This window comes from Corvus moneduloides, chromosome 19 (genome assembly GCF_009650955.1).
Source record: "Corvus moneduloides isolate bCorMon1 chromosome 19, bCorMon1.pri, whole genome shotgun sequence".
In the NCBI taxonomy this organism is placed as follows: Eukaryota; Metazoa; Chordata; class Aves; order Passeriformes; family Corvidae; genus Corvus; species Corvus moneduloides.
Window position 1 is genome coordinate 10440886 of NC_045494.1, and position 27267 is coordinate 10468152.

General features: G+C 46.3%; 1 protein-coding gene and 2 long non-coding RNA genes across 3 annotated transcripts; 2 read left to right on the top strand and 1 right to left on the bottom strand.

Annotated features, from left to right (window-relative positions):
• Positions 1–12027, top strand: LOC116453332. The gene is made up of 5 exons (XR_004243757.1): positions 1–254; positions 978–1087; positions 3422–3527; positions 9314–9380; positions 11949–12027. It is a non-coding gene; the product is annotated as an uncharacterized LOC116453332 (long non-coding RNA).
• On the bottom strand, positions 4694–22088 carry LOC116453319 (myosin heavy chain, skeletal muscle, adult-like). The gene is made up of 40 exons (XM_032128616.1): positions 22067–22088; positions 21830–21877; positions 20341–20583; positions 20112–20255; positions 19864–20020; positions 19273–19300; positions 19060–19174; positions 18882–18974; positions 18689–18752; positions 18494–18592; positions 18289–18392; positions 18064–18202; positions 16989–17107; positions 16739–16888; positions 16056–16226; positions 15206–15515; positions 15023–15099; positions 13334–13421; positions 13118–13235; positions 12728–12851; positions 12152–12288; positions 11803–12058; positions 11031–11273; positions 10753–10929; positions 10522–10667; positions 10343–10433; positions 9865–10254; positions 9507–9633; positions 9296–9414; positions 8832–9028; positions 8116–8299; positions 7864–8029; positions 7568–7692; positions 7073–7381; positions 6772–6975; positions 6366–6491; positions 6101–6271; positions 5909–6013; positions 5671–5766; positions 4694–4987 (listed from the first exon to the last, which is right to left on the bottom strand). Exons 3-40 carry the CDS (start codon positions 20545–20547, stop codon positions 4835–4837), a joined length of 5829 nt encoding a protein of 1942 aa, XP_031984507.1. The 5' UTR covers positions 20548–20583; positions 21830–21877; positions 22067–22088; the 3' UTR covers positions 4694–4834.
• On the top strand, positions 12207–26701 carry LOC116453333. Its single transcript, XR_004243758.1, has 3 exons — positions 12207–12293; positions 13141–13320; positions 25608–26701. It is a non-coding gene; the product is annotated as an uncharacterized LOC116453333 (long non-coding RNA).
• Positions 26702–27267: the final 566 nt, after the last annotated feature.

The following is a 27267-nucleotide window of genomic DNA, read 5'->3' on the forward strand; positions in this document are numbered from 1 at the left end:
GCTGCTGTTGGCGACGTTGTAATTGTGGTAGGGCCTGCCTAGATGTCAGTTTGTTCTGCAGCCTGTCATGGACAGTCTGACAGGGATTGCTCAGCCCCTGCTGCAGCAGCTTTTCTGCTGCCCTCTGTGTAAAATGAGAGCTTCCAGGAATGTTAGCAGAGGGCAAGCAGAAATGTCAGAACACTGCTCTGTAGCAGCACTGCTCACCCCCGTACTTCTGCTCGGATATGACTGGACACTGAGCCCTGGAGAGGGTAAGAGCACATTTTCCATATTAAAAGATTCTTTATCAGTTCAGCATCGCTCCATTAAGGTTCATGCTTTTAATGTTATGTTGAAACATGCTCAGTGTTGTGAGCAGAACATGCTCAGTCCATAATTTGGTGGGATATCTGGTCAGGAAATTTGCCATTAAACTAACATTTCTGATGAATGTGGTTGAAGGAATAGGCTGAGGCAATTGCTAGAAGCAATAAATTATTTCCCAGGAAGAACTGCTGAGGACCATAACTAGTAAGACTTAAAAGCTGCAGGTAAAGAATGGTTCACCCATTCTTTACCATGGCAAATGTGACCAATAACTTCTGTATCTAAGTGTGAGCACCTGTGAAGATAAACTGAATGTCACAGGCTGGCCATGGAGGGGCTGTGATGGCCTTGCTGTCCTTTCTGCTCTAGTTAGAAATTAATCTCTGTAGCTCTTAATGCAGCTGTGATTTACCTCCACTACATATCAAAGAAAGTGAATGCTTCTGTCCTAGGGGGAACTTTAATTATAAATTTGTTTCCAAGTAGGTTCCCACAGAGTGGTATTCTTGGAAGTCCTCAGAATGAGCTTAAACTGAACATGAGAGGCAAATGAACTGAATAGCTGAACATGAGAGGCAAATAAACCCCATAATCTGGGATTAGAGGATGGGCAGTTTCAAGTGCGTGCCACTCGTGCGCCGCAATTCACACTCCTCCTGTCTCCACAGTCCCATCAGCGGAAGAGGTCTGGGCAGTGCACCCCATCCAAGGAGGTGACGCTCGGGATGCCCTTTCTATCCCCTCCCAAAGCAGCTGAGGAGCTCTTATTACAGAACAGGTGAGTGGGGTGGGCAGGCTGGCAGAGAGCTAGGTAGGAAAACATAATTGAGGCAGCAAGTAAGTATAAGAGCAGGAAGGAAGGGGAAGGAAAAGGAAATAGTGAAGGAGCATGGTATTAACCCCTGCAGGAAACTCTATCATAACCTAAAATGAGCTGCCTTTGTGAGATCAAAGGATCATGTAGCCCAGCTTCCTGTCTTTGAAAGTGATGCTCAGAAAGGAGCATCAACATGGAATGGCACTTCTACAGAACTCTCCTACCTCCAGTAATTTGTATTTGTGGAGTCCCAGAGCAGAATGCAATGTCTGAGTACTGAACAGCGCATGGTGGAATTTTAACTGATTAATTTCTCCAAGCACTTTCTGAACTCATAAAGCATTCTCTGAACATAGGGCATGTTACTGTGATCCTCTACTGACCAAGGCTAACCCATAGAAAGTGAGATCTCATTGCTGTTCTGCAGTGGAGCAGGGCCCAGAGCAGGGTCCCCTCGATGGCTCCAGGCTGCCATCCCCTGGCACTGGGTGCCTGGAGCAGAGGATCTGGTCAGCTGCTGCCCCAAGACCTCCCTGTGACTGATGGAGCCTGATGGGGCTGTGGGACCGGCACCCCCTGCTCCCCTCACTGGGAATAGCGCTGTCGGCTTCCTGCCGAGGATCCCTGAAGGAACTTGTCTGTCCGTCAGTGTCAGGTGACAAGGCCCAAGCTGAGGAGAAAGCTGATGGGACCTGTGCCATTAGAGCCAAGGCCTGAGGGGAAAGGCACAGTCACCATCCCAGCTGATGTCTCTGGGCTCGGTGTCCTCTGCCTGATCGCCCATGGTGACCGTACCCGGCTGGGACGTGGCTTTCCTGAGCTCTCCAGAGGGCCAGGGCAGTCAAGGTGCAGGCAGGGCTGGGCCTCCATAACCATCATGTCAGAGCCATCAGCCTGGCCAGGGCTTCTCCTGCAGCCCTGATACTCCCGGGGCTCTGGAGGGACCTCTGGTGTATGGCCCTACAGCCATCCCTAAATGAGTGCTGTGAAAGCCCAGCTTGAGCAAAGGGACGTGGATGGCCCCTGCAGTGCTGCTGGACCTCGGAGCAAGCCCTGCCTCTGCCTTCATCCTCACTCAGACAGGGAGTCCAGGACAGCAGCTGTAAAATGCCGCACTTTCAGAGCTGCAGCCCAGCGTGTCTTTTCCATTTGTTGGTTAAAAAGAGAGGGGGGATGCCCCATCCACGCCAAGGAGCCCTGGCTGACTGCTGCAAGTACCTGGGCAGCTGCTGTGTTGCCCATGGGACAGCACATCCCAGCAGGGAACGGCCATGGCGCTGGGCTGGCACAGGGCCATTGCACGGGTCCAAAGGGGAACACTCTGGATTCAGGCTCTGAGCAGGGAGAGCACGCTCAGGCCCCATTCTGATGTTTAACCTTTGAGCTGGCAATGGAGCTGCGCTGCAGCAAGTCTCTCAGGGGTAAGAATAGCAGCTGCTGTCTTGGCACACAGCACAAGTGTCCAGCTCCTCCAGGGCAGCACGTTGCACTGCGACATAGAAGGCAGCCTACCCGCCCAGGAATGTCTTCAGGCGCTATTAGTGGAAGCAAATCATCCCCACAAACAGGCACGACCCCGCACAGGAGTCTTGGGAGAGCGAGGCTATTTTGGGCTTTTGACATTGAGGATGAAAGGAGACACGTGATGGGGCTGATCCTCCTGGTAGGGGCCTCCTCCAAAGCTCCCTGCAGCCTTGTCCCCTCCTCTAGCAATGGCTCTTGTGAAGGCTGAGGGGCAATTTGGTGTGGCCTTGGAGCGCAGGAGGTGAGGGCAGAGGGAGCTGTGAGTTTGCTGGGGGTGCAGGGCCAGCCCTCAGTGCCATCAGCAGTGCCCAGCTGTGCTTAGGGCAGGTCCTGCCTGACGGTGTGAACCTGTCTCTGACTCCCTGAAGTTAATGTTTGTACCAGCCATTACAGCTAACAGGGATAGTCACAGATTTTGTGTGCCATCTACACTCTACCCAGACCCACGCAAAGCTTTGGAGATGCCCTCAAGAGGCCTCAAGAGGAGCAGACAGCTACTAGGTGGGCTTGGGCAGGCAAAGGTTCACGCCAAGAGGCCCTGGCTGTAGTGACAGACCAATGCACACTGAGGCAAGGAGAAAGACTGCAGGGGATGAGGAAGGAGGAACAAGGTTAAGAGTCTGCCCAGGAGCCCTTGGGAAAAGTTGTGCAGTGTCATGAGAAGGGAGGAATAGTCTGGCATCTCTGCAAGGTGTTAGGTGGCTTTCTTAAGGTCTGTGATTGAAAGCTGAGGGCTGCTCCTAAAGAACCATCTCCCATTGCTCTCTGCAGACAACACCAGCAGGTTGTGCTCGTCAGTGCTTGCTAATGAAACTGGAATCAGGCTGGACTTCCCAGGAAGAGCTGCTGTGCTGGTGAGGCTGCACTTGGGAGCCAGGTAAGGTGAGAGCCCTTTGGATATTGCTGTCATGGGTGTAACAAACAAATGACAGAGTGGTCTGTTTCAATTTCCCTTCAGTGTGAGCATCTATATGGATGCAACGCCTCTGGCAGTGACTTCTGCAAGCTTAGACCAAGCAGACAGTGACAATCCTTATCACTTCCCATCACCTCAGGGAGCTCCACAGGCAAGCTCTCCCGTGAAAACATTGTGATCCTGTTGGGCTCAATGCTCCATAGAGCACAAACGTCTGTTTCTGAATCCCAGCACTTCTACAGTCAACAACGGTAGAAGGTTGTGAACTGACACAACCTTACACATCACTGCCTACACTGGCCCCTGCTCCTTTGCTTCTTATTTCCTTTCCGTGCCAACTGCACTTCACACCCCAGTTGCTGCTAATGTGTTTCTTACTCACACCACACTGGTCTGTGTCAAGGACTTCGGCAATCTGGATTCAGCTGGTGTGGCTGACAGTGAAAGCTTCAGGGATGACGAGGCTGACCTTTGGGTCGATGTGGTGAAGAGGTGTGTTGGAACCATGTGGTGTGTGAGAGCTGGGTGCTAAGGGAGAGTCCTGAGAGTCTTTCCAGCACAAGCCCCCAGGCAGGCTCAGCTTTTTGCCCATTCAAGAGAAACTGGCAGCAGCTGGTGGCAGCAGCTGAGGAAATCTAGGGTGAGGGAGATGGCACAATGTAGGGACACTGTTGGTGTGTTGTAACCATGCTCTCTGTGACTCAAATTGTCTCTGTCAAGGAACTGCCCGTCCTTCACAGTGCAGTGCACTGCAGCTTCTGATGACTTACTCAGAGATTGCTGTTTAGGGTTTGTGAGGGCCAGCATCACAAACGAGAGTAGGGAAAGGAAAAAGGAAAAGGATCACCCTCTCTTGCCTCTCCCACGGGAAAGAAGCTGTGCTGAAAGGACACTGGGAGAAGCAGTAGGAGGACTCAAAGGCACAAGCTGGACAAGGAGCTGCTGGAGACAGGAGAGAGCACAGGCTGGATTTTCAGGAGTCTCCACAGAAATGGCCGGCCTCTAAGTTTGCAGATCCTCAATCCAGCTCTGACACCAGCTTCTCCCTTCTCCCAGACAGGAAAAGTAAGGAAACTTCTTCTGCAATGCAATTGTCCAAGGAAAACAAAACCCAAAGAAAGCACTGGTCATGGGGTGTATGCAGAGGGATCTACAGTATTTATTCACTAGACACTGGGGGGGGGACAAAGACTCATGGCAGAAGGAAAGTGACCAAGAGGTTCACATTTTGTGCAGCCCTCAGGTCACTTTGCTGCCAAATGACATCCTCACTCTTCCTCTTCTATCCTCCTGTGGAACTCCCGGCTCTTTGCTCGGAGCTTGTTGACCTGTGACTCTGCAATGTCAGCCCGCTCCTCGGCTTCCTCCAGCTCGTGCTGGATCTTGCGGAACTTGGACAGGTTGACATTGGACAGCTGCTCCTGGAAGGGAGAAGGAGCCAGTAGTAAGAAGGTTTGGGTTTGGGGTTGTTATTTCTCCTGTGCGTTGGCCTGGGCGAAATCACAAGCCCTCAAACTCCACCCACCACTGCTTATACAAAGTCCCACAGTGAGATTGAGGAGATCTCCTCAGAGTCCTTCTCACAAATCCCTTTAAGCAAAGCCAGAAGCCCTACTCTGTGCTGGGCTGTTTCCACAGTGAAGAACTCATGCTCAGACAATCATAAATTCAGGGGCTGCAGGACTTCCCTCGGGGCATCCCTGACTGCTGCATGCCTAGACACAGGCAAAGGCTCCCTGTACAATTACAGAATCATAATGCAAGTGGTTTGGGAGGGGACTTCCAACACCTTCCCTGTCTGCTATCAAAACTCTAAAAGTAAGTTATTTTCAAAATTTCTTAAGACACCGTAGTACTGATATCAGTCATAAGACCCTTACAGGTTGCTTTGTTGCTCTAATGCAAAAAATGCTATGTGCATTTGCCCTCCTCTTTAGTCTTCTTGGTGACTCTTTGGCAAGTCTGTTTTATGACCCTTTCAGAGAATTTGAAGAACTCCATTATTGATGACTGGCATCTTCCAGCTTTCTTATATTTGTCTCTTCAATGGCCAGACTACCCTCTGAGAAAGTGGTTCTTGCCAAGCACTCAGAGGGATACTTACAGCCTCCTCAGATTGTCTCTTGTAGGATTTCACTTTCATTTGCAGCTTGTCCACCAGATCCTGCAGCCTGAGAATATTCTTCCTGTCTTCCTCAGACTAAAGTGGTTGGCAAAGAGGAAAGAGAGTCAATTCTTGGTGCTGCATCACACAGGATTAACAATTGCCCTTGGCGATGGTGTGTGCAAAATGTGGCTTGCTGTGAGCAAACCCTGTCAGAGCAGGAGACCTCCTGCCTTACCTGGTAGGTCAGTTCCTTCACCCTCCGCTCGTACTTGCGCACACCCTTCACGGCTTCAGCGCTGCGCTTCTGCTCAGCATCAACCTCCCCTTCCAGCTCCCGCACCTGCAAGGACAAGCCCATCCCTGCAGCTTCCCTGGCAATGTCTCTCCAAGGACAGCTTCACTCACCCACAACCCCAGCCCTACACACCCTGGCCTCCAGCTTCTGGATCTGCTTCTTCCCTCCCTTCAGTGCCAGCTGCTCGGCCTCATCCAGACGAAGCTGCAGGTCCTTCACCGTCTGGTCCAGGTTCTTCTTCATCCTCTCCAGGTGGGCACTGGTGTCCTGCTCCTTCTTCAGCTCTTCTGCCATCATGGCCGCCTGATCAGAGCAAAGGGGCAAAGCCATTTTGGGGCTGCAGATATTTGGGGGACAGGACATTCACCATCAGCAATGCCAGGAATGTCCAACTCACATCTGTGATGGCCTTCTTGGCCTTCTCCTCAGCATTGCGGGCTTCCTGGATGGTATCCTCCATTTCACTCTGGATCTGGGCAATGTCTGTTTCCAGCTTCTTCTTGGTGTTGATCAAGCTCGTGTTCTGTGCAATGGGAAGGACACGGCAAGAGTTGGATTCTAAAACCTGCCGTGATAAACCTTCTGCCTGAGCAAAGTCTTTCCCCTTCCAGCTTCCTACTCTTATTGTGGAAGTATTGTTACAATGGTTGTGTACAAAATGTCAGGTGTGGCCTTGGGGGATGGATGCAAAGCACGCCTTTCCTTGCGGACAGCAGTAGAGAGGCCATTCTAGTACTGCTGGTGCTCTGGTAGGTTACAGCCCGGTGTCACTGTCAACTTGGCTGTTTGCTCCCTGCCCTGACCTGTGTATGGAGGAGCTGCACACGTTCAGTGGCATCCAGAAGCTCCTGCTCAGCCAATTTCCTCGACCGCTCCGTCTGCTCCAGGGCTGCCCGCAGCTCCTCAATTTCAGCCTGCAGCAGGTTTGCCCTGCGCTCCACCATGGCCACCTGCTCCTTCAGGTCCTCCTGTGTCCTGAGAGCATCATCCAGATGGATCTGGGTGTCCTGGAGAGACAAGAGAAATTACCAGGCGTCAGTGTTCACTTCCATGGCAAAAATGTCAGGGATCTCATTTCCCTTTCTGCAGCTTTGCTGAACAGACCTTGAGCACTCCCTGTGTATTTCTCAGGTTTTTCTGTGCCTCTGCAGCCACACGGTTGGCATGGCTCAGCTGGATCTCCATTTCATTCAGGTCTCCCTCCATCTTCTTCTTCAGCCTCAGGGCTTCATTCCTGCTCCTGATCTCAGCATCCAAGCTGCTCTGCAAGGACTCCACAATTCTGAGGTGGTTTCTCTTCATCTGGTCAATCTCCTCATCTTTCTCTGCTATCTTCCTGTCAATCTCAGACTTCACTTGGTTGAGCTCAAGCTGCAGGCGCAGGATCTTCCCCTCCTCATGTTCCAGGGAGGCCTGGGCAAGTGGACACAAACATTGATAACATTGATAAACCCTCTCCTTGCATTCTAGGGAATGACAGAATATTTCCAGAGATCTCAGCTGTCTGCACTCCCCAGCCAGAACACAGGGGAACCCAGGTCTTTTGAGGCCTATTTCCTCATTTATTTACTGCAGACACCACTGATTATGGTCACATACCTCAGCTTCCTCCAGAGCAGCCTGGATTTCAGATTTCTCCTGCTCAACCTGCTTCTTGACTTTCTCCAGCTCATGAATTGCCTTTCCTTGCTCAGCAATCTGCTCCGTGAGGTCAGAAATCTCCTCTGTGGAAACAAGGATCATTGGCATGGTCAGGCACAGAGCAGAATGGCAAGGGCCCTGTCCCACCAAGGTGACAGGCATCTTTGCAGACCTGCAGGCACAGACCCATGAACAATGGTGGTAATGGCTGATAGTGAGAAAGCCCAGTGAGGAGCAGAGGGCCAGGGACTTACGCTGCAGGTTCTTGTTCTCCCGCTTCATTGTTTCCAGGTGGTCCAAGGACTCCTCATAGGCATTCTTCATCTTGAACAGCTCCGTGCTCAGAGAGCGCGACTCCTTCTGCGAGGCCTCCAGCTCAGCCTGCGTTTCCTCATACTTCTGCTTCCATTCTGCCAGGATCTGAAGAGAAACGGGGTGTGAGTAGGGATGTGGCAGTCATGGGGGAATGCTCTGGCCAGGAGTCCTGGTGCTAGAGGACAAAAGACCTTGTCAAAGTTCCTCTGCTTCTTATCCAGAGCAGCGCAGGCAGCATTGGATCTCTCCACGTCAATCATCAGGTCCTCCACTTCATTCTGCAGCCTCTGCTTTGTCTTTTCCAGGGAGGCACATTTGGCATTGACAGCCTCAACATGTTCCTCTGCATCCTGCAGGCGCTGTGCCAGCTTCTTCCTGTGAAGTGGTAAGCACAGTTCTTAATTGGAGATGAAACTGGATGTTGATTATCATATTCATCACAGCAATGTGATACTTTTTAGTACTTGGTCCTAATGCACACGTTTCAGAGCCTATCCCCACCAGTCTTTTTTTTTCTATTTCATTTCTCCAAGGTCTTCATGGAATAATAGAGTCACAGAATGGTTTTTGTTGGAGGGGACTTCAAAAACCCACTAGTTCCATGTCATGGGCAGTGACACCTTCCACTAGAATAAGTTTTTCCAAGCCCTGTCCAACCTGGCCTTGAACACTCCCAGGGATAGGGCAGCTACTGCTTCTCTGCAGTCTTGCTATCCCTCTGCATTTTGCACAATCCCATACATGTCCTTTCTCCTGCACTCTTTGTCACGTAGCCTGTTTTCCTTGTGTTTTTCTGTTTCATATAACTCCTCAACCTTCTGTTAGGCTTTTGCCTTTGAAAATCTCAGCGGTGTCTTTAAATTTCTGTTATTGCTGTATGCCAGTCTTCCACACAATGCTCACGTACTTGGCCTCCTCGAGCTCCTCCGTGCGCTGAATCGCGTCCGTCTCGTATTTGGTTCTCCACTGGGCCACTTCGCTGTTGGCCTTGGACAGGGCGCGCTGCAGCTCCCCCTTGGCCTCCTGCTCCTCCTCATATTGTTCCCGGAGCAAGTCACAGTCGTGGCGAGCGGACTGCAGGGCGTGGGCCAGGGCGTTCTTGGCCTGGTGGTAAAAATATTGCAATAATGAGTAGGTGTTTCCTGGGAAATTTCTCTTACTGGAACTTACACGCTGATATACATCCCAAAGAAATAGTAATTAACTGACTGCCTGATAAAAACATGAGAGTCCTCCACTGTGAGGGTCTAGACAGCATGAACTGAGGGGATGGTTTGAACTTCTAACTGGATCACCTTATGAAGTCTTGAACACTTCACGAAAACGTATTATGTCAAATATTTATTTCATATGTAACATAAATATCTTCACCTTTATCTCTTCTTCTAGTTGCCGCTTCAGTTCTTCAATCTGCTGGGTGAAAGCCTGCTTCCCTCTAGACAGCTGGGAAATTAAGGTATCTTTTTCCTCTACCTGGCGTCCATATTCACCTGAAAATTTGCAATTGAGAAAACATTTTAATAGCCAAGAGAGTAATTTATGGGGTTCTCCCATTTCCAAACTAGAGATGGAAGGGCTGTACCAGATTCTGTCTGCAGACGAGCTCTTTGAGCACTAAGATCGCTAATCATGCGCTGATTCTGCTCCTCCTTTGTTTTATATTCACTCAGCTGATCTTCCAGAGTGCGGCACATCTTCTCCAGATTTGCCTAGGTATGAATGGCACATGAGTAAATACCTTGATCCTGCCTTCTTTATAGCAGGAAAATATGACCAGAAGGTGCAGTTGACATATCTGGGGACTATGTACATATGGCCACAGTTGTACACGTAAGATTTGGAGGAGTCATTTACAATATAAACTGATAATAATTAAATAATATAAGATTAAATAAAAATACCACATTGCTATCAAATTCCTAATAAAAATAATGGTGTACCTTGGCTTTAGAGACAGACTCTATGTTACTGGCCAAGTCATCAATCTCCATCTTCATCTCACTCTTCTCCTTCTCCAGCTTCTGCTTCACGCGTTGCAGGTTGTCGATCTGCTCCCCCAGCTCAGCGGTGCTGTCCGCGTGCTTCTTGCGCAGGGCGGCAGCCGTGGCTTCGTGCTGCAGCGTGGCCTCTTCCAGGTCACGCCGCATCTTCTGGAATTCTGCCTCGCGCTTCTTGTTCATCTCAATCTGAGCTGCTGTCGCCCCTCCTGCTTCTTCCAGGCGCTCGCTGATCTCCTCCAGCTCCCTCGACAGGTCAGCCCGATGCTTCTCTGCTTTAGCGCGAGAGGTTCGCTCTGCCTCAATCTCCTCCTCCAGCTCCTCAATACGGGCCTGGAGAACAGCAGGGACCCTTCACACCCGTGCCCTCCTCCTGCCTGAGCTGAGCCTGAGCAAGGGAGGGGAAGGAACAGAGACTTGCCTGCAGCTCCTTGATCTTCTTCTGAAATTGCATGCCCAGAAGTTGCTCATCCTCGATCTTGCTCTGGATCTGGCTGATTTCAAAGTCTTTCCTTTGGGCAAAGCGAACCATGTTAGAGCTCAAAGAAAAAAACACAAGTGCTCCAGCCCAGCACTCAGGTGTCCCACAGCCACACTTACTTCTTCAGTTTCTCCTCCAGCTGCTGCTTATCATTCTCCAAATCCATGATGCTGTCCTGGGCCAGCTTCAGGTCTCCTTCCAGTTTCCTCTTAGCTCTCTCCAGGTCCATGCGCAGCTTCTTCTCTTGCTCCAGGGACCCTTCCAGCTAAACACAACAAGACCATCAGTGCTCTCCCAGCCAGGTCGGACTCCATACCTGTGCTGTTCCTGCTCTACATCTGTGTGCTTACATCATCCACTTGCTGCTCCAGCTTGATCTTGGCCTTGGTCAGTGTATTGACTTTGTCTTCTTCTGCCTGCAGGTCATCCAGGGTTTGCTGATGGGCCTCTTGGAGGGCTTTCTTCTCTTTTGTCAGCTTCACAATAGTCTCATCCAGGGCTGCCATCTCCTCAGTCAGGTTTTTCACCTTTGAGAAGAAAGGAGCAAGCACAGATAGAAAATGGTGCTTAAAACTTTATAAGAAGACAGGTCTTTTCTGGAGTGCGAGTGACAGGTTCTACCTCATACCTTGTTTTCGGTGGCGTGTTTTTCCTTCTCCACCTTGGCCAGTGTTAGCTCAAGGTCATCAATATCTTTCTTCAGCTCTGAACATTCATCTTCCAGTTTCCTCTTCTTGGCTGTCAGCTCAGCATTAATTTCCTCTTCATCCTCAGCCCTTTCAGTCACCTCCTTGACTTTGGCTTCCAGCTGGATTTTGGTTTTGATGAGCTGGTCACACCTTTCCTCAGCATCAGCCAAAGCATCAGCTTCCTGGTGGGGAGATGCCATTTTTAGGAATATGCTTTTTGAGGAAATATTAAGATACTTATTTTCATAGTTCAGAGTCCTGGATAGAGGTCTTGTAGTTTAAAATTTGATTCATGTTCCAAGAGATTGATATATAATATAGAATTGATTTTATATTGGTAGTTCTGAAACAGCCAGGTTTAAAAGCTAAAACCAAGTAAAATTCTTTTCAATCTATCTGAAGACATGAGTATCTGTATATTTGTGCAGGGTATTATCTCAAAATATCAATCATTGGAACAAATTGCATAAATTCGGGTTTAATCATAAGAATATCTCAGCATCCACCATAGAAAATTCTCACTCAAGTAATATTTTGACCATGGATACCTCACAGTCCTTACAGAAGCTAGTTACACCTTAAGAGCACCACTTAAAGAATTACGATTGAACTGAACTAAATTGAAGTTTCTATGTGATTTGAAAATGTACTTGTACATATCAACCTGATAGTCACAGTGGAATTAAGATAAAGCCCACTGGTGGTACTCACAGCCTGCACTTGGAGCTGCAGGTCATTTTTCTCCTGCACGAGCTTCACCATTTTCTCCTCCAGCTCCTTCCGCTTTGCCTCAGACTTTGCAAGCTCTTCCTTGGTTTTCTCAAACTCTTGTTTCATGTTGGCCATCTCCTTCTCAGACTCTGCACTCTTCAGCAAGGGCTTGATCTTGAAGAACAGCTTCATCCATGGCCAGTGTTTGACATTCATGAATGCACGGATGTTGTACTGGATGCAGAAGATGGACTCCCTGAAAGATAAGTCAAATTAATATTCAATATTTATACCATGATGACACAGTAATAAGCCAAGTACAGTGAACCTAATTTGAAGAGAAGTCTACCTCCTCTCCACCATTCTCTGGTACTCCACTCTCATCAGGAAGCCCCTGCACCTGGCCTGGGTGCGGGTGATGAGCTGTGCCAGCTTCTCGTCCCTCATCTCTTCCAAGAGGCCCACCAGCCCAGCTTTGAAGAACACCTTAGGTAAGAACATGAAAAGAGGTGCAGCATCTGTACTTGTTCAGTGTAACCTGGTACCCTTCCCCCCATGACAAACACCACGGAAGTTAAGAGCAAAACCACAAAGAATATATGTAGTGGCAGACACTCTTTTATAACTCCAAGCTTCTGGTTACTTGCAGTTGAGAAACTATAATAGCCAGACATTTTTCTGTTATTTTTATTCACTCTTGATTCTTTTATTCTACAACTTTGTCTTAAATTAGGAACTCAATTAACCCTTAATGAAATCATCCTATTTCAGTTTATTCAATTGTTAAGTAAGCAAGAATTTTGTTGATTTATTTTATACTATTTCTTATACCCTATTGGACCATTTCACATACTATCTGGAGTATCTGAGTATCAAGCCATGCAAACCAAAACCACTTAGTACTTGAAGCAGACAGATTTTGTACCTTAGTGTGACCAAATTTGTATTGAGTATGGTCTATATCAATTGATCCAAGGAGTTTCTCACATGCCTTCTTGCTGTCAATGAACTGTCCCTCTGGGATAGCACTGGCATTTAATACTTTGTATCTGAGGAAGAAAATGGAAGGACTTGCTTTGAACTCCATGACGTTAAGGGTCTTTTCCAACCTAAGTGATTCTATGAATATGAAGAGGTCTGTTGTTGAGACCAGCTGGCACGTACATGGAAAGGAAGAGTCTTAAGAACAGTTGAGAACAAACAGCACTTGCTAAACTGAAACTTTAGAGACAGTTTTAGGCACAGGAGGGAGAGGTTAGATTTTAAAAGCTATTTAAGATAGACAAAGTGATCCAGTAAGAGGATGAAGTCTGACCTCTGTTTAAAATCTGCATACAGGACTCTGTTGGGAAATCCTTTCCTGCAAATCCTGATCCCTTCCAGCACGCCGTTACAGCGCAGCTGATGCAGCACCAGCTCGTGCTCCATGGCACCTGGCAATGCAGAGCACAAATACATGCCATGTTCTGGAATACAGTGGGGAAGAGCTGCACCATGCTGAAAACCTTCAATATATACGTAAGTCTCTTACCAGGTGTTTTAGTTTCATTTGGGATGATGCACCGTACAAAATGGGGGTGGGTGCTTCTCAGGTTGGTCATCAGCTTGTTTAAATTCTCCTGGGAGAGTCATTAAGAAAAGCTGATATTAGCAAATGTAATTTCTGCTGTAAGCATCAAGTCCTCTGAAATGAGATACCATACAAAAATTAGCAGAACCCTGAACTGAAGCTCTCTGCACCAGTTTTTCTGACTTTCCACAGATCTTTGCTGTTATTAACTTAGAGTATAAAGTTCTTCGGAGTAATCTGTAGAAAATATTGTTCTCTTAAACATACAATTTTAATACATTTCACTGACTCTAGTGGAATGCCTTCATTAGAAAGGATATCCATTTTCCATTGGATGTTCCCACTGTGAGGCAGTGTGAAGCATTCTGCAGTAGGCATTTAGGCTGGGTCATATGGAGCACACTACATAGAACCTTTGTGTTTTCCCTACTGAAAGCAAAAGGAACAGAACCAACAAGCTGAGTTTTAAATTTCTAGATTAATCTTGTAGGGTAGGGTGACATGAATCCCAGCCTTGTTTTATAATTGATATTTGTATACTTATTTATTAAAAAATATTGCCTGTAATTAGTAGAGGGAAGCAGATGTCTCTAGAGGACATCTCAAAGCATGTAAATGAAGCAGACAAAACTTTTAGATGTCTAAACACTGTCATGTCTGAACAAGAGAGATAGTGGAAATTCGATAATATAACAGAAATGCAACCCAAATGCACCCAAAAATATTTCTCCTACAATATTACTTCTTAAAATCTTATGACCTTGAAACATAGGCTTTTTGCATTATTTTTGAATTATACAGACCCTGCAGCTATGATTATTCACCCAGAGGGTGGTGGGGCGCTGAACAGGCTCCCCAGGGAATGGTCATGGCCCCAAGGCTGCCAGAGCTCAAGGAGTATTTGGACAATGCTCTCAGGGATGCACAGGGTGGGATTGTTGGGGTGTCTGTGCAGGGCCAGGAGTTGGACTTGATCAATGATCAGCTTATTCTATGATTCTTTTTCTTGGGGCATATACACACATGCCCATATCCTTTTTCAGAGCACTGGCTGTCAGGTGATGAAGAAAATCTGTAGAAGAAATTAATCTATATAAAGAAGGGCATCCTAAATGAAGGACCAAAAGGGTAATACCTCAGGAGACAGTAGGTATTTCACCTGGCAGAAGTGCATGTCAGGCAGCAAAACTTGGTTATGACAAAGAACTGTCAAGTATCTGACATCTTAAAAATGTATAACCCAAGCAATGATGGCATTTCAAGTGTAAGAAATTGATCCTTGAGTTAGGGAGAAAAACTAGAGATACAGATGGAGCAAACAGGTCAACCGTGGGCAGAATGTTGTTAGATGGATTTAAAAGGTTCTGAAGAAAGAGATGTGCACCTGTAGCCATATTTTAAATGTATTTTAGAAGTATTCTATATGACATATTTCCATCTGGAAGCATCATTCTGAGACAAGTGAACAAATGGAAAAGCTGTGCATTCTGTGAAATGAAGTACGAGTAGCATAACTGGATTTATTCCTAGCAGAATATGGCCCAAGAACTTCAGAATCTTTTAACAGAACTGAGCCAAAATAAGATTAGCCATAGTCATTAGTGGGTTTACTCTTCGTCTTAGGAAGAAATAGTGAATTCTCTACTATACCCGAAAAAGAGCTGAGACAGTCTGGAAGGAAGAACCCTTCTTCTTGCCACCTTTCTTGCCACCAGCACCCGCCTCAGCTAAATCAAAAATAAATAAAACAGATTTTAGATTTTTTCTTTTGCTGTCTTTGATTCCTTTTTGTAAGCTAAACATCAGTGAGAACATGGGATTCAAAGAACCAACCTGAATCTGCTCCACCATAGTTGGCAAAGAGTAAAGCCAGGGTCTTCACAGATGATTTCTGGTACAGCCCAATGACAGTTTCATTCAGAGGGTCCTTGTTCTTCTCCAGCCAGTTAGTGATGTTGTAGTCCACTGTGCCAGCATAGTGCACCAGGGAGAAGTGAGCTTCAGTCTTGCCTTTGGTAGGTTTTGGCTTCTGGAAGTTGCTGGATTTGCCCAGGTGCTGGTCATAGAGCTTGTTCTTGAAAGAGGTGTCAGTTGCCTTGGGGAACATGCACTCCTCTTCCAGGATGGAGAAGATGCCCATGGGCTGGGAGAAATCACAAGGGAGACAGATTGTAATTTAGCTTTCAGGGCAATAATGGCCTTCACCTAGGCACAGTAATGGAACATAGATTGAGATACACATCAGAAAATATTATTATTTAATTACATTTTCTTCTAAAAAATAGGATTGATTACATTGATACTTGTATTCTGTAACACAAAATAACTCATAAAAGAAATAGAAATTTTTTGGTTTTGTGTTGAGAATGTGCTTTTCAGAGAACTACCTTCTTATTCAGTGGAACTCAGAGCACACACAGATGTGTTGGCTACACTGAGTTTGAGCCAACAGTACACCATTGCAGCAAAGCCACCAACTCATCCTCAGCTACACTGTGCTGCTAACAGCTCAAGGGAGTTGATCCTTCCCCTCTACTCAGCTCTGAGAAGAACATTTGAGTGCTGTTCCAGCTCTTGACTACCCAATGCAAGAGAAACCTGAACCTAGAAGATCCCTTTGGAAAACGAGAGCAAGTAATTACAGGGATTCCACGCGTGTAACTGATTTGGACAGGAAGGATACCTTCTCAATGAGCTCAATGCAGGCAGCCAGGTCCATGCCAAAGTCAATGAATGTCCATTCAATTCCCTCCTTCTTGTACTCCTCCTGCTCCAGCACGAACATGTGGTGGTTGAAGAACTGTTGCAGTTTCTCATTGGTGAAGTTGATGCACAGCTGCTCAAAGCTGTTAAACTTGAAATAAAATAAGAAAGATGCATGTTTGAAGATGCAGCAATAATTGCAGGACCTCATCTTTAAAACTAAGGAATGCAGTTAACTTGACTTCCCATGCATTTCTTCAGCCTGTTTTATGATATTATGAAAAAGAGAAGGGCATGAAATTAAGTGTCCACAAGGAAATTTTTTTATTGACAAAATTCAAAAGATAAATTATATTTCCCATCTAAAATGAGACTAAGTTATAGAGAAAAAACCCCAAGCTTAGGACTATCATGATAGACGTATTTTTATGCTGTCTTGTCCCTGATCATATAAACAATGAACTTTTTTGATTGGACCATTCTGTACCTTTGAGTTTGCACATCTTGAAATAGGACAAGTCCTTTGAAAGGTTATTCTTTTACTTAAAGAAGACAAATAGCAATAATCATGTGATGATACTATGTTTTCTTTAAAAATGTGTCTCAAATTGATTATAACATTCAGTTGTCACTTCCAAATAGCTCTTACCAAATCTTACTTACATCAAAGATCTCAAAGCCAGCAATGTCCAGGACACCAATGAAGTACTGCCTGGGCTGCTTTGTATCCAGCTGTTCATTGATGCGAACAACCATCCACAAGAACATCCTCTCATAGACAGCCTTTGCCAGGGCACCCACTGCATTGTGCACCTACAGGAAAAGAAAACACCTGGAGTTACCATAAAGGGCAGAGGAGAACCAAAAAGATATTCATTCTATATATGATTACAGGTTACAGCATGTTTCTTACCTGCTGTGCCGTTTGGCCCTTGGTCACATATTCATTCCCCACCTTGACTCGGGGGTAGCAGAGGGCCTTGAGCATGTCAGCTGAGTTCAGACCCATCAGGTAGGCAGCCTTGTCAGCCACTGAAAAGCCAGAGGAAGAGGGAAGAATTTTATGTCCAAAAGGTTTTGAATCCTGGAGCATTCCCTAAAGGCTGAAGGGTTCAGATTTCCGTTCTTTGAAAACTTTTGATAGACTCTCGTAGAGGGAATCTTTGTAACATCATTCTTGCCATTATGCATATTGAGCTTTTCTAAAAGAATTTCTGTTTGAAATTCTTCACTGCAGCATGCAGAAAGTAATGAAGTTTTCAAAAATCTCCTGCCACAAAACTAAAAACTGAAGCTTGCTAGTCTGACTGTGCATAGCACACACGCAGCTCAGGAGCTGCAGTGACAGCAATCAGGTACTGATCTACATTCAGGTGATCAAAACCACACAATAGTTAGAGTGGAACACAGAGACAATATTTCTGTTCTCCTTCAGATCCACAGCCTACAACCATTTCTGAGCTTTTGTTTCTAATGTCCCATAAAACTCGTTGGGCTTCATCCTGTTACTAGTGGTGCTCCCCACCTGCCTTGTCCTTTAACAAGAGGAGGCATTGCTCACAGAACTGAAGACAGGGGTTGTAGGTCCGGTGACAACAAAGGAATGAAATAACACTTCTCACAGCTGACTTCCCTGAGCATCTGATAGGTGAAGGCTCATGGGAATGTGGTTCCCTACCATGTTAGAACTGAATCAGTGGGCTGTTTCACAATCACAAGCCATATTCCAGCAAAGGTGTGACTAAAGGAACATCCGTAACTCCTGAATTCTTGAAAGAGTATGAAGATCAGTTTAAAGTATTAATTGTTCATAGCATGAGTTACGTAAATCCTGAGATCAGGTAACTTGATGTACTGAGGACAAGGGATAGTTGTTTTTTTCTGGATGACTGTTTTCCTTGGGACCTAAAGTCCAACAGTGACCAACTTTTGCTGTCTTCCACATGCATAGTAGCTCACAGAGGGTTAATTATTGAGTTTGATAATACCTTCTGTGCCTTCAGGCTCTGCTTGCTCCTCTCTTGGTTTCTGCTTGAACTTCAGATTCCCGTAGTGCATGACAGCCCCTGTCAGCTTGTAGATGGCTGTTTTTTCATCTGGAGTGAAGCCCAGGATGTCAATGGCACTCTGGTAATACAATGAGCAAAGTGAAATATTTGCATGTTTTCTGATGTATGACTTGTGCCTGTTCACCTGTTCTGTACATTACTTACATCTGTCGCCATCAACTCCTCCTTGTCATCAATGCTGGGAACAGTGATCTCCCCTTGACTCACAAAAGGGTAGTCATATGGGTTGGTAGTGATGAGGAGCATTTCTGAAAACAAATGTGTTCGTGGGTTAAATTTAATTCATCTTGTAATATAGTTGACTGTTGCTCAGAGATCTTCCTGTCAAAAGCTCAGTGATATCTCCTACCAATTAGCTCCGGCTTCTTGTTGGACGTGATCTGATAAAAGATGTGGTAGCTTCTTTCCGCCTTGAGCTGGAAAGTGACTCTGGACTTCTCCAGCAGATCTGCCCAGGGAGGTAGAAAGAGTTAGGCACTTGTGGCAATGTACATGGAGGTGGGAATTTGGGAAGGGATGGGAGCAGTCCAGGAGAATCTCTTACAAGTTTCAATGTCAGCAGAAGCCAGCTTGCCTGTGGCACCAAAGTGGATTCTGATGAATTTGCCCTGTTAAGCAGAAGCAGCAGCAGGTCAGCCTGGATGTGTTCTGCTGGCATCTCCTTTGCATGAAGAACTGCTCAGGCACCATGTATCTTACCAGTGGGGGGAGAGATTTTACGCAAAGCAACCACTTACAAAGCGTGAGGAGTTGTCGTTCCTCACGGTCTTGGCGTTTCCAAAGGCCTCCAGCAGTGGGTTGGCGCTGATGATTTGATCCTCAAGCGTTCCCTGCAGGGAGAGAATTATTCAGTGACTGTGTTCAGTTGGCAGGGCAATGACAGGCCACATGTTCAGTCCGTTCTTCCCAACTCACCTGCATTTTGCCTGATGACTTGTCCTCCTTCTTCTTCTCTCCACTGGCTGCAATTGTTGCAAAGTACTGGATGACACGCTTTGTGTTCACAGTCTTCCCGGCACCGGATTCTCCGCTGTCAGAGCCAAGAGAGAAGCAGAGGGTGCGTGGTCAGGCAGGAGGTCCCCTGGCACCGGGCAGCCCCGCAGGGACCCGCGCAGGGGCTGTACGTACGTGATCAGGATGGACTGGTTCTCCCGATCTGTGAAAGCAGAACAAGGGAAGGTGTGTTAGCAGCTGACCCGGGTAATGCTAAGCTGAATGAGACGTAAAACTACAAACCAAAGCTGGGGATTCTTCAGAAAGTCCAAGACTACCCAATTCCCTTCTATGTTCTAACAGTATTAAGCATAAGCCCAAATGGATATATTGAACCATCAGAGTCGTCTGGACCTGAGACAAGCTATGTATCACTTGCCCTTCACATAATTCTCCTCAACAAATGAAACCAAAGTACCTACCCAATTTCAAAATACAAGAAATAATAACTTTTCTTTCTTATCAGTGAAAAAATGTAGAAAACCTACTCCAGTACTATTTTTGCAGTAGGAGAGTGTAGAATTTTGTACAATAAAGTACAAATAATTCACTGTGGTAAGTCCGTGAATGCTCCTACGTCAGTTTCACTTGAAATTATTTGCTACATAGATCGACCAAGTTCACAGTCATGCAGCTTTCTGGTGGTTCCAGCTGGCTTGTCACATGCTCCAGTGAGATCAGGAGGGCTTTTTGGTTAGATTGCTGTGAGAGAGGCCAAACACTCACCAGTCAGCATGAACTGATAGGCATTGTCAGAGATGGAGAAGATGTGTGGAGGGGCCTCCTGGCGCTTCTTGCCTCGGTAGGCCAACACCACCTCCGGGTTGTACACCGGCAGCCACTTGTAGGGGTTGACGGTGACGCAGAAGAGACCCGAGTAGGTCTGCAAGGAAGGGACACAGCACGCTGGCTTCCCCTGAGCCTGGCCCAGCACTTCCTGCCGCTGCCCAAAGGAAGCTGCTGCTGCCACTTACGTAGATCATCCAGGCTGCGTAACGCTCTTTGAGGTTGTACAGCACAGCGGGTTCGTGGAGGTGGGTCATCATGGCCATGTCCTCGATTTTATCGTACTTGGGAGGGTTCATGGCGAAGATTTGATCATCCTTCACGGTCAGGGTCTGTCAGAGGGAGAAGGATATACGTGTCAGCTAAGAATCCAGAGCAGGGATCAAATGTTGTCCTTCAGTCTTGCTTTTCACTCACCTCTCCCGCTTCAGTTTTGACAGTGACTTTGCCCGATTCCCTGCTTGTGATTGTCCCTTTCACAAAGGATTCTTTGGGATGAGCCACAAAGACAGATGTCTTGGCATCAAAAGGTTTGTTCTGGGCGGCAATTCTCTCCTTTTCCGACTTTCGGAGGTAAGGAGCCGCCTCCCCAAAGACGGCCATCTCAGCATCTCCAGAGGCCATGTCTGCACTTTACTGAGGATATGTCAGCAGACAACTCTGAGGAGAAAAAATATGATACTGATTATTCATTCTATAAGATTTGGGAAAATTTTAACCTGTGTCTCTTCATACTCTGGGTATTTTAACATGAGATAACTTGAAGTTTAATTTTATGTCAACTTAGAAAGTAAGAGGCTTTCATGGATGTAGTCTATGTCTTCAAATGTTCATTAATGACCTTTTCAGAGCTGTGGATTTGGTGCTTTAAGAATACTGTGCCTGTAGGACAAGAGTGAATTTGTTGAAAAAGTTTCACTAAGATCACTATTAGGAATGGAAACAGAAGAATCCGTTAAAAGGATGAACAGTGAAATTAAACTACTGAAAAGCTATAGAGTAGGTGACCTACAGTCTTGGAAAACAATGAATCTGTGGGGCATTTACCTATTAAATGATAATGGAAGGGTAGTGGGTAATTAATAAATTTTGCTAATGAAGTTGTCCGCTGAAAAAAAAAAAGTAGTGCAGGCTTTGTGACCTTTTAATATTCTGCCACAATTTAATTTGCTCTATGCATCTGTCACCCTTCACTACAGTACCTAAATAATTTCAGTCCCAAAGTTCTGACTTAGATGAAATAAAATTCAAGCATTGAAATTGGAATTTCCAAGGCTATATTAAGATCCCAAATAAATACTTACTGAAAAAAATCTAGGAACACATGAATTCTCAAAAGTTTAAAAAGTTTCAAAAAAAAGTATTTCTTCAAATGATTTATTAAACGTACCCAAATTTAGCCAACTGCACTTGAAAATCCTCTAGCTACTTTAGTAAAATTTATTCCCTCTTTATTCTTTAGGTAATAAATATATTTTTTGTCTGGAGTAAGAAAATGGGTAACTAAGAAAGCTGAGAATTCTGGCACTTAACAAAGGGGGTTAGAAGTTCTGTATGTTCAGATGATTTAATAATGAATATATATTCTTAGGCAGAATACAGGATTTTACTTTTTTTTCCTGCTGTGCTTATCTGGTCCCATCCTCCTCCTGCCATAGCAAAGATGGGAAGGCAGCACACCTTGATTTATGTAAGGTCAGTTAAGCAGAAGTGAAGATTTTCCCCGTGGGGATTTTCTGTTCTGTCATCAGTGGTCAGAGGCTTCAAACGTAGCCTTTGGGCACCCTCACCACTTTCTACTGCAGTCCCACCAGGTTTGCATATAGGGTGAACCAGTGAGCATTCCTGACACCCCACCCAAAAGGATCTGTCTCTGCCCCTAAGAATCAGTAAATCAGGTTCTTACCTCTCGTGACACCAGATGTGTGGCTCGTGGGCTGGCAGCTGGTCAGTACTGTAAAACAGAAATGGCAGTTCCCAAATTGCTGCTGCACAGAAATCAAGGGTGAAAACATGCAGGTGCCTTGAAAACTGATTTATAATGGAGTCCCCTCCTGGACAGGAGCACCAGAGGCAGCAGGACTGTTGTGGCACATTAGGCTGCCATCCCCTTCCTGCCAGCCTGCAGACCCCATGCTCTTACCTTGGAGCTTTCTGTGGAGCCAGGGCAGACGTCTTGCAGGGACGTTTTATACGATCTCGTCTGCAGATGCTACAGATGCCTACTCTTTCTTCGGTCAAAAATATTTTGGCAAACCCTCTTTGGTAAAGCATTGTCTGGCAAACTGAACTAAGGGCATAATTGTCATTTGACATGACTAGATATAATTAGAAAATTTTGATGTCTTAGTGGCTATATGAATACATCTCCTATAAACAATCTCCCAAGGGTGTTAAGGAGAGAATCTGGACTAGTCAAAGCACTTAAAGAACTTGGATTCAGGACTTATGGATTTTATTGCTGCCTTTCCCACCGACTCACTGCACAACCTGGGATGGATTGCTTGGTATGTCTGTGCTGCAGCTATCTCAGTAGTACAATAGATAAAACAGGATGTTAAAAGATAAATTAGAGTTATTCAAACCTTTTGGCAGCTTTATTGGTTTAACCCTGAAAGCAGAAGTGCAGATGTATAAGAGGTGAGGAAGGTGATAGGCACAGCAGGGTGGTCAGCCAAACACTGCAGCAGGGAGAGGCTGGTTTCTACCTGGGCTTTTAAGCTGATACCTCTGACGGATGTGAGGCAGCTTTAGGGGTATCAGGAAGTCTGCACACACACACACACACACACACACACAGAGGCATGTGCCTGTGTGCCTCTTTGCACACACTTCAGATTGCAAATAAGTGGGAGATTCTGTAAAATCTGTTCTTGTGAACCTTGTGATGGGTTATAGCTGCTGACTCCTGATCTGCAGGTTAGTGACAGTGAGCAAGATGCTCCCTGCTTTTGCTGGCAACGTAACTTATCCTTAACCAATGCCTGTAACCCTAGGAAGGAGAACTGACTTGAAATGCCTTCTAACTAAAACCAGCACACCTACTTACAGATGCTAGAAAAATCCTCTATTCAGTCATACCTTTACAAATAATTGGACATTTGCACAAATGCATCATGTCAGCATGCAGTCCCAGATCCTCTCTACCTGATACATCCTCAGTCCAGAAATTCCATTTAATCACAAATATCTTGCACACTTAGACAGTCCAAAACACCACGGGTATACCAGAGCACTGGGGGTGGCAGGCATGCCTGTACAATGCTGATGGGGGGGGGGAAGGGGATTTGCTGGTAGCATTTGAGAGAGAGACTGGTCTTGTTTTAGGAATAGAGCACAGTCATGTGAGCTGATTTAAATCCTGTCAGATTTAGACTGAGGTACTTAACGCCTTCTTTCCCTCAGTCATCAACAGAAAGAGTGGTTATCCTCAGGGCAACCAGCCCCTTAAACTGTTAGTCAGGGAGGGGGAGCAGAATGGACTCCCTGCAATCCAGGAGGAATTAGTCATCGACTTGAGCTTAGACTCTCTGTGAGGCCACTGAGGGAACTGTCAGAAGAACTTGCCCAGCCACTCTCCATCATTTATCATCAGTCCTGGCTAACCAGGTGTGAGAGACTGAAAAGATGGATGTCCTGAGACATTTTGGGATGCATGTGGGGGGAGGGAGGGTCAGACCTTATGTTGGCGAGGCATTGCCCCTCCCCACACCCCACCCCACCTAGAGCCATGATTCTGTGATTCTATAGCTGGGCTACATCACCTGACTTTGGGGATGTTGCCTTTCCAGTGGCCAACTACAAAGCCCTTCTACCCAGAGAGCTCTTCTGGGTTTTTGCTGTTGAGCTGTGTGGGATGTGGACCCAGCTGTGCAAGAGGCTGGAGTGAGGCCCACGGGCAGGCAGCCGAGGGAAGGTCTGGTTTGAACGGGAAGTAGTCAGTGAGTTGAGGTGTCTCCAGGTATTGATAATCACCAGTGATTTGGGGATTGAATTTAGTGTCAGTAGGTCCCCATAGTCCAGTGATAGAACATAAAATCTTTTTTGAAAATGGCCCAAATCTCAGAAGAGGGTTGTGAAGGACACAGCAATGAAAGAGATGCTTCAATCCAGGTGGCTTTTGAATATCTCCAAGGATGGAGATTTCACAACAGCTCTGGGAAATTTGTGCCAGCGCTCAGTCACCCTTACAGGAAAAAAAGTCTTCCCAGATTTTCACAGGGAACCTGCTGTGTGTCAGACTGTGCCCATTGCCTTTTGTCTTGTCACTGGGCACCACTGAAAAGGGCCTGGTTCCATCCTCTGTGCTCCTTCAGGTATTTATATCCATGGATACAATTCACCTGTCATTCTCTTCTCCACGCTGAACAGTCTCTGTTCTTTCAGCCATCACTTATGACAGAGATGCTCCAATCTCTCATTCATCTTACTGGCCCTTTTCTGGACCCCCTCCAGTAGCTCTATATCTGTCTGACACTGGCGAGCTCAGCACTGGACACCACTCCATGTGTGGCCTCAGTGCTGAATCAAGGGCAAGGATCACCTCCCTCTATCTGCTGCACCACTCCTCCTAATGCAGGCACCTTCTTCACAGAAAGGACACATGGTTGGCTCACGTTCAACTTGGTGTCCCCCAAATCCCCAGGTTCTTTTTTTGCAAAGCAGTTTTTCAGCGGGTCAGCACCCACCCTTCACTTGTGCCTGGGCTTGTTCCTCTCCAGGTTCAGGGCTTCGTGCTTGCTTTGCGTTATTGGGTCCCAGACTGACCTCAGGGTTTTGCCTCACCAGCACGCAGCTGCACATTGTCCTTACCAGAGAAAACACTTGATGGTACATGGGCCTCAGCAATTGTAGAATCACAGAGACTCAAATCTTACTGCCATGTTTATCTGTATTGCTAATTAAGTTATCAAAAGAAGATAAAATGCTAAAAGATCAACTGCTTTCACTTGAAAGCTCTAAATTCATACCCATTTCCTTTTTTCCTCTTTTGCATTACCGAAATAAGACACAGAAAACAAGAACTTCTCCTTCAATGTTTTGAGTTGCTATTTTAAGGTATCCTTTTGATGGAAATTAGGGCTAAAGCAATGGCAGCTGTAAGACCATACGTTGTGAATACAGGTAGTATATGAGCCCTTAGTGAATGTCTACAGGGGAAAGCCACTATGTGGAGGCTGGAAAAGAAGACAGGAGCAAGTACAAAAAAAAAGGTTGGGCAAATAACCCAGCATTCAGTGTTGTAGTGTATGACATAAAGCTCATGAAAAGAAAAGTGAAGTGTTTGGTCAGCTGTCATAAGCATCCCTGGAAAGCAGTCTAAGCTACTGAGCATCTGCTTTGGATTTGGTTTAATTTATAAACCAAAGCTCATCTCTCTCATCAGGGTGTCATTTATATGACACTGCTATAGTGGTTTCTTACAAAGAAGCAGCCTCTAATCTGAAATTACAATGAAAGATTTCACTGTAGTTTCACTCTCTAGATCCCAAAAAATTACTTCAGGGAAAACTTTGCCATGTTTCCTATATCGAGGCACAGCAAGGAGAAACCTGTCCAGGAAGGAATCTGTTGAAAGAAGTGCAAGCACCTCAAAGCAAAAAAAAAAAAAAAAAAAGAATGCAGCGTTTCCTGAGAACCATTAATATTCTGTCAATTCTATAATTCTATTTCCATCTCTGCAGGGTGAACTTCGCTGGGACCAGAAGCAAACCACAGCACAGATAAATGGGAAGAGGCAGGCTGGAAGCCATCCAGCAGTGCAGTGTTGCCAAGGTGCACATTCCCCATGGAGGAGAAAGGATTCAGTCGTGCTGAAAATAGATCCTTCTTGAGACAGCTATCAGACAGCTGCTCCCCTTCTGCCAGCCTCTAAGATGTGCATTTTCTTCTCCCCATTCCAGCGGTTAACTGAGAGATAAGGATTGAGAAGGCACTTTTTAGCAGCAGCCAGGCTGGGGAGGGGAAGGGGAAGTTCCTGCAAGTGCTGTGTGTTGGCCACTGGGAACCTCCCCCTCCTGCCTGTTCAGACTCATCAAGCTCATGAACTGGAACCACAAGAATGGCCTGTATGGCTGGAGGTTTTGCAGAAGGAAAATGAATGTTTCTTTGCAGTCTTTACTCCTGGGAGCTACTCAGGCTATCTGCTCTGTGGTTCCCTAACCAAGACAGATGGCCCTCCAAGAGGAAGTTTCCAGGTGGCCCCTCTGGCCAGGGACATCTCCAGGTGGCCGCTCCCATGCAGCTGAAGCCATGGCCATCAGTGAAATCTTTGATTTCACTTCATTAAATTACCAGACAGTTAATTTTGTGCCGCTCACCAAAGCATATCCCTCCAGAACACCAAATCCATAATACTGCTTCTCATGAACATCAGCTGAAATGTCCTCAGCAGCAGCAGGCTTTGGTTGCTTTCAGTCCTTGAAGAGGAGCGTGACCTGCAGGCAGAGTCAGACATCTGTGGAGCTCACTGGGGCAGCAAAATGCATCACATCACATCAGGAAGGAGTTCCACCAGGTGAGGAGCAGCAGGGCAGGCAGAGTACAGGGGACTCCTCTTATTACCACAGGCTGGACATATTCTCAGTGGTAATTGCATGCTGGTAAACATTTCCCCAGGCCCATCACAGGAATTCAGGGGTGTGGTACAAATGTGTTTTTTTCATTCTGAGTTGCCTGGCACCATTTCTCAGAAAATACGTGTATGATACAGTGAACAGCACTAACATCACCTCTGTGGGTTATTTCTGACCATAATATAACATCGAAAGAAATAAGATTGCATGACGTCCCTGCCCATGTCAGGGAGATTGAATTAGGTGGTCTTGAAAGATCCCTTCAACCCAAACCCTTCCATGGTCTGTGTGACTCTGAATGGCTGTACTGGGTGAGTTCAAAGGAACAGGCAGACTCTTAGACCCAAGACATTTGTCATCACCCCAATCTCCCCAGACACCCACCCTCTGCATGACATTCCACCCAGGAGGTGAAGCCTTCTGGAGAACAAACCACCTCAAGATGGTGAAAAATGCAATGTGAATGGAGCAAAAAACAAGTGACTTCCATGTGGGAAACTGTACTGAAAATGGCAATGTGTTCTGTGTGTCCCTGTTAGTAATAGGAGACAGAAGCACAAGCACATTCCTGCTATCTCTATATGAAGCCCAAGAAGCCTTTGGCCTTCTCAGGTCTCAGTGACCTATTTGTACCCCCACGTGGAGCCTGTAATGGTCATGGGATAGAGCAGATATCCTCTTCAACAGGGATCCCCTTGCACACCCTGCTAGTGAGCCCTGGGAGTCTGGAAAGAGCTCAGAGCTGCTCAGCTTCTGCTCCAGTAGGAAA

What these genes read in the sequence shown, in the direction of transcription:
- LOC116453319 (XM_032128616.1), bottom strand. Translation starts at nt 20,547, where the DNA reads ATGGCCTCTGGAGATGCTGAGATGGCCGTCTTTGGGGAGGCGGCTCCT. An exon ending in CTATCAGTTCATGCTGACTG is followed by an intron (nt 19,301 to 19,863) that starts GTGAGTGTTTGG and finishes CTGCTTTCACAG; the next exon opens with ATCGGGAGAACCAGTCCATC. An exon ending in TGCAGCTCCAAGTGCAGGCT is followed by an intron (nt 11,274 to 11,802) that starts GTGAGTACCACC and finishes TCTCCCCACCAG; the next exon opens with GAAGCTGATGCTTTGGCTGA.